At 51.7% G+C, this 16828-nt stretch overlaps 5 protein-coding genes across 5 annotated transcripts; 3 read left to right on the forward strand and 2 right to left on the reverse strand.

Moving 5' to 3' along the window:
* Positions 1–812: 812 nt before the first annotated feature.
* On the forward strand, positions 813–1619 carry BCR38DRAFT_356898 (P-loop containing nucleoside triphosphate hydrolase protein; the record flags this gene model as incomplete). Its single annotated transcript, XM_040857060.1, has 1 exon — positions 813–1619. One exon carries the CDS (start codon positions 813–815, stop codon positions 1617–1619), a length of 807 nt encoding a protein of 268 aa, XP_040709617.1.
* Positions 1620–2593: 974 nt separating this feature from the next.
* Positions 2594–4549, forward strand: BCR38DRAFT_356796 (uncharacterized protein; the record flags this gene model as incomplete). Its single annotated transcript, XM_040857049.1, has 1 exon — positions 2594–4549. The coding sequence occupies one exon, from the start codon at positions 2594–2596 to the stop codon at positions 4547–4549; it is 1956 nt and encodes a 651-aa protein (XP_040709618.1).
* Positions 4550–6202: 1653 nt separating this feature from the next.
* On the reverse strand, positions 6203–7358 carry BCR38DRAFT_491099 (ER lumen protein retaining receptor; the record flags this gene model as incomplete). The annotated part of the gene is made up of 3 exons (XM_040864613.1): positions 6203–7134; positions 7196–7280; positions 7344–7358. The coding sequence occupies 3 exons, from the start codon at positions 7356–7358 to the stop codon at positions 6203–6205; spliced, it is 1032 nt and encodes a 343-aa protein (XP_040709619.1).
* A 444-nt stretch (positions 7359–7802) lies between these two features.
* On the reverse strand, positions 7803–12547 carry BCR38DRAFT_528880 (uncharacterized protein; the record flags this gene model as incomplete). Its single annotated transcript, XM_040865438.1, has 4 exons — positions 7803–10562; positions 10820–11200; positions 11259–11370; positions 12523–12547. The coding sequence occupies 4 exons, from the start codon at positions 12545–12547 to the stop codon at positions 8246–8248; spliced, it is 2835 nt and encodes a 944-aa protein (XP_040709620.1). The 3' UTR covers positions 7803–8245.
* Positions 12548–13659: 1112 nt separating this feature from the next.
* Positions 13660–15842, forward strand: BCR38DRAFT_461984 (uncharacterized protein; the record flags this gene model as incomplete). Its single annotated transcript, XM_040862593.1, has 5 exons — positions 13660–13669; positions 13723–13762; positions 13818–15324; positions 15374–15544; positions 15603–15842. The coding sequence occupies 5 exons, from the start codon at positions 13660–13662 to the stop codon at positions 15840–15842; spliced, it is 1968 nt and encodes a 655-aa protein (XP_040709621.1).
* Positions 15843–16828: the final 986 nt, after the last annotated feature.

Raw genomic sequence — 16828 nt, forward strand, 5'->3', positions numbered from 1 at the left:
ATCAGCGTCATGTGATGGGTCAAGACCGGTACGATGCCACTGCAAGATCATAAGCAAATTTAGAGGCAGTGTTAGCTGCTGGAAACCATGAAACCTTATTCCATAGTTCCGAGAATATCTGAATGGGGTAGCCAAGATGCGAAGCAAATCAAAGCAGCCCAATTTCGCATGCTGTCGCAGGGATCGCGCTTTCATATGGTCACCGTCTTTTTGGCGTTCCTAATCTCAACAAGCTCGCCATTTTTGCTGAGCTGATCACCACCAAAACCGCTGCCACGGTCTCGGGGCTCCCCACACCAAAGCTCAAGCCATAATCTAAAATGATTGTCCCGTTGCCCGACCCTTCCCATCAAATTGACAAACCACCTCATGCTGCGACTATTACTTCCTCGGATCCACGGATCCACCCTCTTTCGCGGGCCTAATTACTTCCCTATCCCTTCAAGAGTCCATAATAGGAAACCCTCACCACTGACGAAATGGATTTTCCTTGAACTTCACCAAGCTTACTTAGATTTCCCTTGGGTCACCCTTCTTGGTGACGCACTTCCCCGCTTCGCTTTGCCTGGGTTCCTGCACCAACAGTTTCCCCATCGTCATTCTAACTTGGGCAGTTCCAATCTTTCCAGCAACTTTCGGTCGCGCCATTGACACGCCAAATTCGGCGCAAAAGAATTTCAAATTTTGTCCGACGCAAGACCGACTGCTCTTCAAATTCGGTGTTGGACAAATTCACCAACGCGCGCGCGCGTCTTACCATCATTTGCATCGTTGCTATCACTTGTCGATAGATCAGTCTACGCCGTCGTACTATGGGCCTTCGCAGAGCTGCACGCGTGATCCTCATCGGTGCCCCGGGCGTAGGCAAGGGAACACAGTCCGAACGTCTACTTGCGCGCTTCCCCCAGCTGTCGGCCATCTCCTCGGGGGATTTGCTGCGCCAAAATGTCAAAACCCGAACCCCCCTCGGCATTAAGGTAGAGAGCACTATCAAGACTGGTGGTCTAGTTTCGGATGACCTGATCCTACGACTCATCACAAACGAGCTTGGTAACCGCGGATGGCTGTCCGGCGGACGTCAAAACGTCATGACGCTTGCCTCTTCGGCCATTGAGGTCGCCGAAGCATACGAAGATGCGAATCCCTTCATCACCGCTGGGAGTAGGAATCCGGCAGCAGGCGCCACGTTGTCGGCGCAGGCTTTAGAGGATCCTCGCGCCTCGTTTCTACTTGACGGCTTTCCTCGTACTGCAACGCAAGCCGAGCGACTGGACGAGATCGTGCCGATGAACATGGCTATATCCATCAAGACGCCCTTCGAGGTCATCATGGAGCGGATTCACTCACGCTGGGTCCACGAGCCATCTGGCCGTGTCTACAACACCTCCTTCCACATCCCCAAGGTCCCTGGCAGAGACGATATGACCGGCGAGCCACTCGTACAGAGGGCTGACGATGACGAGAAGATCTATCGCTCGCGATTCCAGAAATTCCAAGAGACGAGTGAGCCGCTGCTGGAGCATTACGCCAAAAAAGGCGTTCTGTGGGAGGTGCAAGGCATGAGCTCTGACGAGATCAGCCCGAAGCTGTATAAAGAATTTGAACGCCGCTTTGCGTAGCCGCGTTTCCTTATTTGTATTGCCTATTACGACACTAGTGAGGCGGGGACAGGAAAGGGTCAATCTAAACTAGACTACTGGGTCTTACAGATTGAGTGCCTACGGCCCTCAACGGCGTTCTGGGAGACTGCTACGACAGTTAACGATCTGAGGTTCTACACGAGTTACGGTATATGCCTAGGTGGACTTGGGGCGGAATGTTCGTGCTCTTTCTTTGAATATATACATTATTTGTGTGCTTTTTCTTCGCCAATGCTGCCCCTGAAGACTAAACTTGACTAGAAGTTTTTTTAATTGTCGATTGATACTGCAACTCCCTGGCTACCGCTCCGTGATGAGCAGCAAGCAGTACCAGGTTACACAATCTGTCGAGCTTGACTGAACGACCTTGGCCTCGAGCTCCGAACCAAGTCTAGACTGTCACATGATCCACGCTAACTTCAATGCTCAAGAGAGAACTAGGTTAGACCCGTGGAGTTATATTGCAGTCCGGATACTGCTCCCGAGGCCCCTAAAGAACCGACCACCAAGTGATCAATCTTACCCCGCAATCTTGGCGCATGGTCGTCGTGCTCGACGCCTGCCCGCTACGCCATCTCTGATCCACCCGGCTGGGTTTCTTCGCTGCATGACACAGTCCAAAGCTTGGGCAAAGACGACGCCGGCGCAAAGGAAAGTTTTCGGTACAGATGGGAAAGGAGCGCCGTTGCAAGATATGAGACCAGGTCGTGTCGTCTGATTTCGATTTAATCGAGATAGTTGTGTTTCTCTCGCAGCTTCCGTCGTTCTTACGCCTGCCCATTTACGCTGTTCCAGGGCCAGGTCTCGTCAAATCCTCCAGGTTGGCATAGCCCCGCCCTATTCTTCCCGGCATCCAGCCCCCTTCTGTCATCATTTTTCTCTTCTACTATCATTTTCCTCTCCATGTGGACGCACGACTTTAGGGATTTCCTGGACACTTGGCAACCGCCAACATGATTACCTCAATTAAGCTAAACCAGGTTCAGTTGTTTGGGCTCCTGTGCATATTTGCGCTGCCAATCCATGGCGGCGCCAGCGGCTCGAAATCGTTGACTGGAAAGGAATGCCCCGTCTTTTTCAAGGGTCCGCAGACATGCGATCCCATAGCACCTAGAAGCTTTCTTCCGGCTGCTATGTCGAAGAAGATGAGTACGGTTGGCACAGCTCGCGAGCCGGACCTCGACGTTCTTACCGAGGTCCTCGAATCTATCGATGTGATGCAAAAGGAGTACTTCGCCGCATGGCTAGGCACATGGCCGGAATCGATAGATTGGACCGGTGCTGTCATGGGCACCCACGTCTCGGGGTCGCTGCGAACTTTTTCGGAGTCCCTGTTGTTGATGAAGTCCAACGTGGGAGGTGGTGTTGAGGACTGGAAAGTCAAGGAAAACCTAATCGAGGACTACTTCTCTCAAGTTGTGGCCTACTACTTTGGAGAGGACGCCTTTGCAATTAGGAACGAAGCTTATGATGATATCCTCTGGGTGGTGCTCGGCTGGATTGAGGCAATTAAGTTCATCAATACGCACACGAGCTTGCACTATAAGCTGCAGGCCCAGCATGGCACGGCAGAAACGGAGACGATCAACGGCGGGATGGGTGATATGCTCGGAAATAGAACTTGGCACGGAAATCTGTGGACCTCGGCTTTCTCCCATCGAGCGCACATCTTTTGGGATTTGGCAACGCATGGCTGGGACACGGAACTCTGCGGCGGTGGCATGAACTGGAACCCGCGGCTGCAGCCGTACAAGAACGCCATAACCAACGAGCTCTTCATCGCCGCCTCGATCTCGATGTATCTGCATTTCCCCGGCGACGATAATGCATCTCCTTTCTTCAAGAACCGAGACACAATGAACCCCGAGGACCCAGACATCACCAATTACCTCGGGCCCAGGGACCCCAAGTTCTTGAAAGCAGCTATGGATGGGTATAAGTGGCTCGTCGGTTCTAACATGACCGACTCACAAGGACTGTTTACAGACGGCTTTCACATCAGCGGATACAACGACCCCACCAACAACAACACGCTCTGCGACCAGCGTAACAACATGGTCATTAGCTACAATCAGGGTGTTATCCTGACGGGCCAACGAGGGCTCTTCGAAGCCACTGGGGCCTCTTCATATCTCACAGAGGGACACCAGCTCATCCAAAACGTCATCAACGCATCCGGCTACGACCTCGTCCATGATCAACCGGTTGAAGACCTATCATCACTGGCTACAGACGCACTCCCCACTTGGTACGGTCTGGGTCGCGGTGGCATCATGGAAGACCGATGCGACGCCAGCGGAACTTGCAGTCAAGACGGTCAAACCTTCAAAGGCATATTCTTCCACCATCTCGTCGCCTTTTGCGAAGCTCTTGCCATGCCTCCCCCTGATTCTGTCATCAACGTGACTACCCGGGCTTTCGAGGCGATTACTTCATATCATGCCGAAGCTTGCAAGTCGTACAGCGGCTGGCTGAAGCTTAACGCAAAGGCAGCTGTGGGAACTCGCGACGCAGACGGCAAGTTCGGTGTCTGGTGGACGGCCGGTCTACTCACGAGCAACTTCACGGGGGCGTGGCCCACCATGGCGGATGATGGCGTTGATCGTCAGGATTCTGGGGTGGATTACAGGAACTACGGTGTGCCGTTTGACACGGATTGGCAACTCGCGTCTGGTATTGTTATGGACCCCAAGCCGAAACTGCCGACTGGCGTGCCGGTTGTCGTCGACTCGGAAGTGAAGCAAAAGCCCATCAGCAAGCCGAGGGAACATTTGCCTATGGGGGAATTGCGGAAGCGCGAGGATGCATCGAAAGATCCGAATCGAAGGGGACGAGGACGCACGATCGAGACGCAGGGGAGTGGATTGGCGTTGATGAGGGCGTATTGGAAAATTGCGCAGGCGCCGTAACGAGTGCGGGATGCTTGCTATGGGGTGTAGATGAGACAGCATTTGTATAAGGGAATATACAGAGAAGAGCTGTAGATACAATGATGGATGATGGGCGTCAAGTACGGGGCTTTCGATATGACGAGGATGATGTTGGGTATGGGGTTTGAGCATGAAGCATGAAGCATGGAGCACTTACGTCGATGGGAATTGCAGGCAGACATGGGCATTTACATCAATTTTCAAAGCACAGCGGATATGTTTTGGATAGAGCAGTTCACGCTGTTCCTCCTACGTAGTTCAGATGTGGAATCGGACTGGATATCACGCAAACGGAAACAGTTCATTCTACTTTAGGCTTCTGCTCAACCATGTAAATCACCATCAAGCACGGTTCACCCAGAGTACATCGCCACTCACGTCGCCGCTGCCTTGTGGCCCACGTTCGTCATTGCCTAGGTCAACCGAGCAAACGCACACCCGTCCGACCTCATAGACCCAATATTCGCCTCAACTTCCCAATTACTCAAACAAAGCCAAGCTGGCCTAGTTGACTTTGCGCAGCAATGGCTGCGTAGCCTAGGGATTGAATGACCAGACAAAACTCGAATGCGGGTTTTTCGTAGGGTCCGGGTTCAAAACCTGGGCCCCAGCTTTTTGGGTTTCTTTCCAGCCTTCTTATTTTGGTCGTTTTCTTTTGGATACAAAGGAAATTTGAAATTCATCTCGCTGCCACCTGATATATCGTTTCAGTACGGTAGTTTGCTTTGCGATCTTCAGGTATTTACGCCGTTATCACGAGTACAACGGAGCCACTGCATATTCACCCCTGAAAAGAGAAGTGAAAATCCAGCTTGGCACTATCGTGTCTTCGACCTATTTACTTTGTTATGGAGGTCTTTCATTGTTGTTACCCTTCCGCTCACTTGCTACTTGCTCAATACGTTTGAAATTGCGTATTCAAACCTAATGTTCGGTACTTGCTTACTTCACACAAACACGCACAACTTCTCCTTCCCTTATTTGGTACATCCCTTGTCATTTTGCCACGATTCCACTACGAAGATATCCTATCCTATGTTCGACAGCCTTAAACGCCGGCCCTAGCTTTACCTCGCTCAACTTGCGCCCCCAACGCGGTGCTGTGGGTAAGTACGCACAAAGTGTCGCGGGAAGAATGCAGTTTCTTCCGCTTGTGCTCCATCTCTGAATCACGTCTACTGCCTGCAGTTGTAGAAGAACCCTCAGGTGGATTGACAGGCGTGGACTATGTTATCCCCATGCTCCAGTTTAGAACGGTGACCTGTGCAACCCTTCGGATTGGATTGTTCTTCAGCTCTGACAAATGCCGCTGTTCATGTTGTCTTCACTTCCGGTGGAGTGTGGTCCAAGAAGTCCTGTATTCCGGGTTATACAGCCAGTAACGGATCCGCAACATACACTCATCACATTCGATAATGCTGGCGGTGCTAGCTTAGTTCGTGGCTTTTTCGTGGACGAAATACCATCTTCAATGCAAGTTTACAGACAGAAAATGCATCCAGACTTGCGCAATCATATCGAACATGTCTCTCCATCCAGATAACGCCGGGTTTCCCTCCGCAATTTGTGCACCGTTGTACCCATTTCGTATCTTCAATTGGCGGTACCCGTTACCCTTTGCTCGACTTTCGCCTAGTTGTCTCTCCATTCACTCCCGTTGTTGACTCCACTGACCTGCCCATCTGACGACGAAACCAAAGGTGCGTCCTCGTCATCGTCATCATCGTCATCGAGCGCCCGAGCAAGCTCGTCCGGGTCTTTCATCTTAGCATCTGGGTCTACACCCTCATTGAGATCGCTGGTACTCCGGCCAGCCTCGTGCTCGTGGACACCATCGTCTGCACTAATAGAGATGCCCCTAGCTCCCCATTTCGACCTCCGGGAGCCGGCTGTGGTGCTGCCATTGCGGCCTAGAGCTGGTACGCTCTCTTCATCATCCGGTTCCGAATCGAAGCGCTTCCCAAATATCTTGTTAAGCAACCAACCCCTTCGCAAATCATCAGCATCCACAATACCACCGGCTCGAAGCTTGACCCGTTGGCGCGTGTAGTACACCCATGCGAAGTCGATGTAGAAAGCGGTTTGGATGATGCCAAAGATGACTGAGACGGTAGGGGCCTGGTCCGTCGGGTCGATGCCCCGCAAGATCCAGTTGGGGATGTACAGTGCTCGGTAGGAACCAAGGGTGAGGATGTACCCGGAGTTGATGACGGTGGGGACGGTGGTCTGTCGAAGAAGGAGCAGCTGCGGAACAACACAGACGGATTCGAGTATCTCGGAGAAATCCCATAACCACCATCCGAGGCTCCAGTTTTTCTCAAATATCATCATGACGAAGGGCGAGAGGACCAGCGATCCGCCGAGAACGGCAGCTCCGAGCTTCCAGGCAATCTCCTTTTCGCGCGTCCGGGGAAACAGCCATCGCATGATGACGACAATGTAGATGGACGAGAATATGTAGAATATCTTGAAGAAGAGGTTCCATGCCGACGACTCAGTGAACACGTCGAGGTATCTGGTGATAAAGACGACTCCGTAGAGGACTTGCGTGATCATAGACACGCCTGGAAATATCTGGTTAGCTGGCGTCCTTAAGAGTATCCGGCTTGACCACCTCCTGCGTACCTTCGGCGCTCCTATTGCGATGGATCGCGAAGATCAGGATGCATTTCGAGAGAATGTGGGAGAGATCTCCCATTATTCGAAATATCTGAAAAGTAGTATTTCAGTCAGTTCTAGAGCTTCGGCAGATGACGACATAACTGCGACCTACGTTCCATGCGCCCATCTCGATCCTGGGTTGCGAACGAAGCTATCGCAGCTACGGGGTGTCGCACACTTCGGGCAGCCGCAAATCGCCAGTCTTGGAGGAGGAATCTAATAATAAGAGCAGTGCATCAATCAAGAGCACAAGGAAGTGGTTATATCATCAAACCAGATGATCAAAGTGGTTGCCAGGGCTGAGGTTGTAGAGCTTCAAGTCCTGTGTGGGTTTGCAGCTGCGTCGTTTGGAGCTCATTACGTGGTCCTTAAGGCGGGTGGGTGCTCATGCGATAAAGACCAACAGCTCCATATTAGTGAGACCCCGGCACGTCCCGCTCAATGGCTGTGCGCTAATAATTGTCCGTGCGACCACTGTATTTTGGGGATAATTAGGAGTCAACTTGCACTGTATACATAGGTCAGAGCCAAGGCAGCTTGTCTCTCAGTTCATTAATAACTCCTTCAACATCACACCTGCTTCATTTTTGCCAGTACTTTGTTCCAGCAGCCAAGCATATGCAACCGGCATCACCAATTCGTATTCTTGGTGGAGTGAATGGTCATGAAGCTCGTAAGTTGCTACACAGCAGCAGCGCCCTCGTATCATATAAGCTTCAATTCTGCCTGTAGCTCAAATACGGCGAATGTATACGGTCCATTGCTTCTGTGTCATCACACAGGACCAAATCGCCTAACCGCTAACTGACATCCAACTGGATGAAAGAAATAATCCAGTCTGCAATTTCCCATCCTCCTACCGTGCACTGATGAGGTTTCCAAGGCGTTCCCTGAGGAGCATTGGAAGTCAACCAGCGTAGCGAGAAAGAAAGCAGTCTGCAAAACACCAACGCCAGTACCATTCAATTGCGAGGTCCTCGGACGCACCCTCGGAAGTTTGGGATTTTGTACCTTCTATTGCACAAGATTCTGCTCTTCAATTTGCGCTTCGTTGCCGCCCGTCTCGAGCTCCGGCTCAACACTCTCAGAACAGCTTCCCAGCGGCATTTGGCTCGCCTTCATACCGTTTCCCAGGTCCGGCTCCTCATGTTGCGCGTGGTTGCCCTCCTGGACTTGAGGCTCGAGCGAGGAAAGTCCGATGGGTAAATTGAAGATCATACCAGGTTGTGTTCCGTAAGGATCGATGAGGTGCAAGCATCCCATTGAACACTCAGTGAAGAACCCACATTCTTCAGGGATTTCAACATCAGTCTCTTCACTTTCCTCCGCACCACGGGTGTTGCCGTTGGAAGGGCCAGCTTGCTCTGAAGATTGCTTGTTACCGAAGCGGTCGTATCCTTCGATCTCGAGACTGTTGTCCAAAGTGAGCACTTCCTCAAGGTCCTTGGGGGTTGAAGGAAAGTGCACGTGTTTCCCACGAGAAGAACCTGGCTCAGTTGGGGTTGCTTGGGTTGCTGCCGATTGACTCTCCGGTGTGTGAATGCCATCTTCGGTGACGGGGGGGGTTTGGACCTCTGGCGTTTTAGCTGGTGTCTCCTTGACGACAGGATAAGAGAGGTTTTGCTTGATTGCAGCCTGGCCCTCTCCGTTGATGTAGGCGCCCTCAAACCGAACCACAAGCATCCAAGCCTTGGTTTCCAGTATTTTAGGTATCCCGACTTCAGTCTGGGATTCACAATACCAACTCCAATGTTTGTTTGCCTTGTTTTCAGGGTGGCTAAATTTGATGATCGCCTTTGCCCTCGCCTTCTGCGCGACCTCACGGCCGCAGTCTCGAACGTGGTCGACTTTGCGACGCTTGCTTTCGGGACCTTCTCCAGATGAAGCTTTTCGGGTGCGAGGCTTTGCCGGGTGATCAATATCGGAGTTGTCGAGGTGGTTGTCTGTAATTCCAATTTGCGGCATTTCGCTAGCGAGGTTCAAGCTAGGTACCGCAGGTTGATCATCTAGAACCTTCTCCATCAATTCATCCTCAGATCTACCCTCCACGGCCTCGTTCTCTAGAGCTTCATCCATCGCCCCATCCTCGCATACCTCCGTCGGACCAAGACGGTAATCTACTCCCGGGACGGGCCGTCGAATTTCCAGCTCTTTTCCGCTGCGAGGTTCGGCAAACTCGGGCCACTGGTATAGATCCAAGAGCGGCTGGCTGTGGACAGTGGATCTGAGCGGACAAGACGTGGGAGGCGCGAACTTAACCACGTCTTCCCAAGCAACGCCGCTCTGTCTTTGCCAAGACAAGCTCATGAGCATCATGATCGATTGTATGGAAGGTGGCTGCGTCATCGGCAAGCCAACACTCACGCAGCCATGGTCGCTGAAGGGGATATCGCCGACGCCTCTTGAAAGCAGCCAGGTCCAGACCGCCCATGCTTCCACTCGCTCGCAGGTCTGGAGCAACTCTTCGACGAGCTGGCGAAGCTTCTCTTCCTCCTTAACGCAAGCATGGCACGGCTTGTGAATAAATCCTGTTGCAATATTGATGGTGACGCAGCTTCCGTATGCTTGGGTCGACGTGACACCCTGGAGGATCGGCCAGAGGATCACGTCCAGCTCGAACTCGACGTCGGCGATTCCACCGTCGACCGCATCGTCCACCGTGGGTTTTTTGCACAAGGTGCAGCATGGGATCCAAATGGTCAGAAAACTTTTCTTTCTCTGCTCGAATTTGTAGGCTATCACGGCAGCCTCCTCGGGGCTGGCCTCCTTCTTTTTCTCCCATGTGGAAATGAGATGGCGCTTCTGAAATGTCGCACAGCCGGCGAAGCCAGGGGGCAAGAGCATGTTAAGCTCCTCAGCTGGCAAAGCGTCGATGTCGCGGCCATTGGCATTCTGATTGGCATCGGCATCATTGTCTTCATGGACATTCTCCACACCGGCGTCTCCCATGATGTTATTAGTGGCTGAAGGCCCTCGAGACGGGTCGAATAACTTGCGGTTGTGGTCCTTGTTCACTTGCTTCATGAGACGTTTGGCCTTTTCAAATCCTTGATACCAGACTTGGCCCATGTACGCGCATTCCACGCAGATGGTGTGAGTAATGTCGATATTAGGGTTGATAGGCCATTTCAGTCGGGGACAGTGGAGGCGCGTGCCAGGCGTAAAGGTGATATTCATCGTCCCCGAGCCTATGAGCTCTTCGATGAACTCCTTGCAGGGGATGAAGGTGTAGCGCTTCTTCTTCGTCTTGCAGACGGAGCAATACATTTTCGTGATGGCACACATGATGGCGTTGATGAGGTTGATCAATAGCGGGGAGCAGTCATACGAGCTACAGTAACAGAAAAGTTAGCTTTGGCGTCTGGCGACGCTGATCATAAGCAACTCACCTTTAGGTGTAGATGGTGATGGGACGAAATTGTGGTTGCAAGTGTAGTGCCGCCGTGCCAAAGCCTTGAAAATCGAAGAACTGCAGAGCTCCTGATGAATCCTGGTATCACGGGCTGAGCGACACAGAAGAATCAAGCGAACCTATTAGTCGTCGTCAGCAGGAGAACTATACAGTACTGGTCAAGTGAGAAGGCATACCAAACTTTCACAGCTGCGTAATCAGATCGCAGTTTCTTGGCAACCTGCTCAATGGGGTTTCCTGGCCCCTCCACGAGGATCAGATTGGAGATGGCAGCGGCGGTGAGCTGCCAGATACGACTAGCATGAAATACGGCGAAGCGATGCGACAGGATGAGGAGGAACATACCAATTGCCGCGCCGGAGGATCGACGTGCACTGGCAACCTGGTTGTTAATGGCCGCCGGTGATGCAACGCAGAAACGCAGAAGGCAACGTCGCGCAAGAAGCTCCAGTGAATAATTGTTGGCGAACAGAATCAGATCTGCGATGTCGTGATGTAGTCGTGGTGGAAGAAGACGGCGAAGCTGCAGCTCCGTTAGGTCTGCCCAAGAAGTAAATCTGGAGGGGCAGGGTCAGTTCCTATTCTTCCAAAGAGGTTGTGTGAGTTCTTGCTTACTTAGCCGGCTGAGAAGACCAGAGCAGCTCCAGAACATCCCCAGGTACGCCGATCGGAAGACAGCGTGATCCGAAGTACGTACTGTAAGCGATCGTGTTCACCTCGTCGACGACTATCTCGTCTGGTAGGCGAGATAATCTTGAGATGATCCGAACGGCAGTTTGAACACGCGCTCAGGTCCAAGATATGATAAAAAGAGGAAAAAAAGCTCACCAGGGTGGTGGGAAGCTGGCAACTACAGCCACTGGGTACGACCCGCGAGCGCGTTGTGGGCTTCGCGACAGGCAGGTACGTGATGCTTGTCACAAAGGGCAGGGTGACGTAAGTGCCTAGCAAGATGAGAAATGAATGATTGGTGCATCGACAATTCTGGCGTGAACCCCCCATGAAAATCCCAAGTCCTTTGGCGGGAGGTGATGTTGCTAGGTGGGTGCTGACTGAGGGACTCACGGCCGCGACATTGTCCACGAAACCAGTGCCTAGCTCATAAACAACGCGTTTATCTAGATCAAAATTTCAACTGATGCTTATCCTGAAAACGAAATTAAAGACCTTGGCCAGAAGTTGGTATGTCCAGGCGCTAGGTTCGATCACAGTACCACTAGATGGCCGTGGGCAATCAGCTTTCCGACGAGCAGAATCAGAACAGTAGCCTCCATAAATCCACGGCAATGACCATCATCGGTGATAGCCAGCCAATACTTATAATGTGCTCAGTGAGAATGACCTCACCTACGTATGGTATACTCGCCTCATATGGGCCACATTGCCGACCAAGTAACCGAAATCCTTAAAACAGTTTCCATCAGCATCAAAACCATGTGTATGCCTTTTCTTTTACACGGACAGGGTCAGAAAATCGTGACAACTAATTTATGGCGACGAACTCACCGTCCTTCTATCCCAATATTGACCCAAAGCGCCGTCAAAGGCACTCGCTGCCATACTCGGTCTATCCATGTCTAATTGTAGCCCCCTTGACCAAGTTCCACCCCCCAACGCTCTATATCAAAGCAAGAATAACACCGAATAACACAAAAGAAATCCTTGAATCGGTGCCCATCAGGGCGTCCTTGCTTTACTTCGCCTCCGAATTACGCTTTCACTCTGCAGTGTGCTTCTCGATGCGACTCGCTTCTTTGTTCCCGCGATTCTCCTTGATATAACTAAGATCGGAGTGGGCATGAAACCTGATGTCGAAAAATCAAGCTCAGGACAAATGGCCAATGCGTATTTAGAAGTACTCGAACTTACCTAGACTCACCTGCAAACGCAGCAATCAGTGCCATGATCATTGAATCAGACGTGCACTGGAGGAATTTGAGGGCCTACGAAAGTAGTTGTCTTTTCGGTCTGCCCTTTTCTCCTTTGTTTCCTTTTCTGATCTTTCTCGCCCTGATATGACATCGGCATCACGCTTCTGTGTAGGTGAGCAATGAAATGCTGCCAGCAGGCATATCACTGGTATGAATCCAACAAACCGCATCTCGATGCTTGTAAGAGATTCGTAGGCATTGAAGAGAATAAGCATACACTAGATGAAAGAGTAACTGGAAGAACTTCAAAAGGGGAAATTGAACCCAGAAGTCCCACAAGAGAAGGGGCCCAGTATATTGCGAAACCTCTCAATAGGGTCTGAAGGAACGTGGCATAACACCTTTACACACGACAGCTTCCCTATTTCGGTTTCGTCGTGCCATGATATTTGCAGATCAGACGTATCGCATGCAACTTCGACGACTGTCTAAACACAAGCCTTACGTTCGGAGATACGTCAGCTCATCAAGTCCCCATCGAACTGCACATCCCAGCATCGGATATTTCGTTACACTGGTTCACTAGATGGCTTAGGCCCAATCGGGATGCGAAGACATTCATGGCGTTAAGGGGGCTCGTCGTATCACCGGGTCACCGAGATCAAATACAATTGGGAAAGCTTGAAGCACGGCGAAATTCTCGAAAGACGAAGTGTAAAACTCGATTGGGCTTTCTTGATCTGCGTTCTTTGATCTAGCTGGACTCAGGCATATGGTCATCGAACTGGTTGATGCGAATCCAGCGTGTTGGGATGATGAAGAGAGATGCATCTTGGTCATTCCTACGAAGTAGATTTGATGTCGAGTGGAACTCCAGAATGCTCCGACCTGCAATAAGTGCCGAGCCAAGGCTTAGCTACGCAAGTGGGGTCACTTTCAAATGATTAGGCGCTAGACCCATACAAGCCGAATCTTATCAGCCACCAATGTCTGCCCGCTTTAGGGTAACTGGAGCGCGTATTGGACTGGCGACTTGACGCGTCTGGATGATGCAATGTCATTTCGAGGAGCAGCATTTCTACGATAATGGATCAAAAGACTTAAGTTGCATATTCAGGTGATTATCTGGGCTGATAAAATTCGTCATGGCCACAAGTAAGTGCTCTTGTCCCCCATTTGTGTGCATTGATTGACTGAACATGGTCAAGGTCGTGAGGAGCGTATGCAACAACGCATGCGCGGGGCAGGGTAAGTAGCTGACTGTCCATTCCATGACGGCGACCTTGCGTTAACATAATATTAGGCGTCATGAAGTTTCTGATGAATCCTTTGGCTTCATTCTGCCCGTCGAGGAATCCCCCGAAGCGCCTGTGGCCGCGCCCGAGCCCGCGCCCGAACCCGAACCCGAACCAGAGCCAACTCTGGCACCGACACCAGCACCAGTGCCCGCAACTCGACCAACACCAAACACATCGGCGAATACCTCAGCCAAGAGGCGAAGGTTGAATACGGGAACAGTTTCTGTCCAGCCAGCGCGAGCAAGGTCCATAGAAGAAGTAGAACAACCTGTCAGCGCAGCAAAGGGTAATCCATACGACGTTAGGCACGATGAATCTCCCGATGGGCCTCCACCGGGACCAGCTTTGGTACGTCCTGCCGCTGAAGAGACGGAAAATGTCGAAGATACGATGGAATCATTGCCTGAACCGGTCCCTCGGCCTGCTTCCCGTGAGTCTGTGTCAGGGCTAGTAATGGGGCCCGACATAATCGAGGAAGTTACGGAAAGTCCTGCTGGAGCGCCAGGTAGTGGACATCGACGGAGGATCAGAGACAGTGATGTCACTACAAAAAGTGCTAAATTGCAGCGCGCGGTGCTCAATGAGGACGATACAATTACTGGCGAATTTGCAAATTCTTCTCCATTGGCGAGGAAGACACGCAAGGCCGGTGCGACCCCGAGTGCGCCTTCAATACATTCTACCCAAACAAGGACCAGAAGTGCAATAGCTACAGCATATGAACAAGACGACTACTCATCACCAAGAACCCGACTGTCTAGAAAGAGTGCGAGCACGGCGGCTAGCAGCTCGGCTCGTTCAAATCGAAGTGGGAACCGGCGAAGTACATTGAGATTGGCCGCAGAGGCACCAGATGAGCTGGCCTCTCCAGTTCCACTCGTAGAGAGTCGACGAAGAGCTCAAGCAAAGGCAAAGGGGAAGGGGAGGGCCAGACGCGTACCGGAGCCCGCACAAGTTGAAGCAAAGGTGACAGATGATGAGGGAGAGGCTAATATCGAGGAAGCCGAGGAAGCCGAGGAGATCGACGCCAATGAAACGGCGCGTCGCATAGGGAGGAAACGTCTTCGGGAGAGTCCATCAAGGGGTGAGTCTCCAGAGCTTCATGAGGCGCGCCCAGCAAAGAAGCACCGGCAGAAGCGCATGCAGGAGAGTCCAGCGAAGCAATCCCAGCCCAAAGCGCAGAAGAACAAACCCAAAGCGACTCGCAGAAGACAGAGCGACGGAGAACACATTCCTATCACTGTTCAAAGATACACCAAGCGCCAACGCCACGATGAGGACGACACCGATGCCGATATCCTCAACTCTGAGATACCCTTTACGAACCGTGGCGGCGTCAATGTGGTGGATGTGCTATCGCAAATGTGTGATGAAGTGATTGAGTCGAACCTGGTTACTCTGCAAGAAGCCATCGCGAACGCTCAAGACGCGGCAACGAAGAGAGAATACAGGACGAAATTGCGAGCTCTCGAGGCATTCCAGGAGGAGCTGCGGACTCGGCTTTTAGAGCACGTGAGTGAAGGTTCCGTACCGTATTGCTGATATCGGCTAATGACAACAGACGATCGCGCTGGATACGCTGCATGCACTTAAGAAACGAGTGCGGTCAGTGCAAAAGGAGAAGTTATCATTACGCAATGAAATTATTCGCATTCGTGCAGAGAGAGAGCAAGTGGCGTTGAAGATGGATGCGGTCAGAATACGCCACGACACGGAAAGTCAAAAAACACTGGTATGACAACCGCAACCCAGGGCAACAATGTTATTCTTCCAGAGCTAATGCGACACAGGACCAACTAAAACTCTCGTCTGCAATGCATGACATAGAATTGGCAGTCGAGAATGGGCGGTCAGCTCCAGACCTTGGACCAAAAGAGCAGAAAATGGCTGATTTGGCGAACCTCGAACTTCTAGCGACCCGAGTCGCAGGACAAGCTTGCGGTGAGGTTGGCGGCTCTGGAAGCCTGCAGCAGCTGAAGGATTTCAATGCGTTGCTTGAACGAGCCGCCACGGTTTTGGAGGTCAGATAGATGCATTTGAGCAGGAGCGACGTCTTTTTACGATACCCATGCGGAGTAATGGCCATGAAGCCACGCTAGAGTCGGATGCGGCAAGGAATCCGCAAAGAGGGCTAGATCTCCCAGTCCGACAGGTCGTCATCAAGCTTGACGGAGCTATTTTGGCGAAGCTACTTGCGCGATGTCTCCACCGCTTTGCAGACTGCGCCTTGCGAAACGCGCCGTCACTGCGGATGGACTTCGAGACGGTACTTTGATTAAATCAAGCAATTGTATATGAATATCGGCTCCGGCACGTTCCTTCAGGCGGTGGATTTCCTTCATGAGGCAGAAAAAGCTTATTTGTTCCAGATATCCGACTCTAGTCCAGTCCAGTCAGCCAAAACCGGTTATCCGTGCCCTACAAGCTTCAAATGCCGAAACTTGATTAGATGCGCCACCCTAGCAGAGCACTGGCTGGTTTCTGATCGGTGAAAGCTTATAGCATCAATTAAGATGTTGGTTCTGTAAGATCCATGGAAGCAAATCAGGATTAGCAGAAAGGCCGTTACGAATACACCACTCGTCCGGTCACTCCGCAGATAAACTAAGTTGCACTTGTTTTTTCTTCCCGTGTTGATGCATAATAGGAAGCGTGTAGGCTGCCTCGCGTATGCGGCAAATCCATCCCGACTCCCAGAAACCCACATATGCAGCCTGCCAGCCGTTGAAGATCCACGAATGGAACTCTCAGCGACTGACAGGTGCACAGGTGTTCAACCAATGTGATGTTCGCGGCTACCGCCATTTCAACACAGTCCAGCCCGGTGTGGGCCAGCCAATCCGGGTCGAGAAGGGGGCACGCCGGATCTTTTCGGCGGTTCCCAGGTCCAAAAGTCTCGAAGTTCTGACGATGTGCCAGTGGTTGGTGTCGGGGCTCTGGCCACGACTGGCTCCATATTATATACCGCAACCGAACTAGTCTGCACCTGCACACTTCTTCTGCATGGTGATTCTTC

This window comes from Pseudomassariella vexata (assembly GCF_002105095.1).
Source record: "Pseudomassariella vexata strain CBS 129021 chromosome Unknown BCR38scaffold_27, whole genome shotgun sequence".
NCBI lineage: Eukaryota > Fungi > Ascomycota > Sordariomycetes > Amphisphaeriales > Pseudomassariaceae > Pseudomassariella > Pseudomassariella vexata.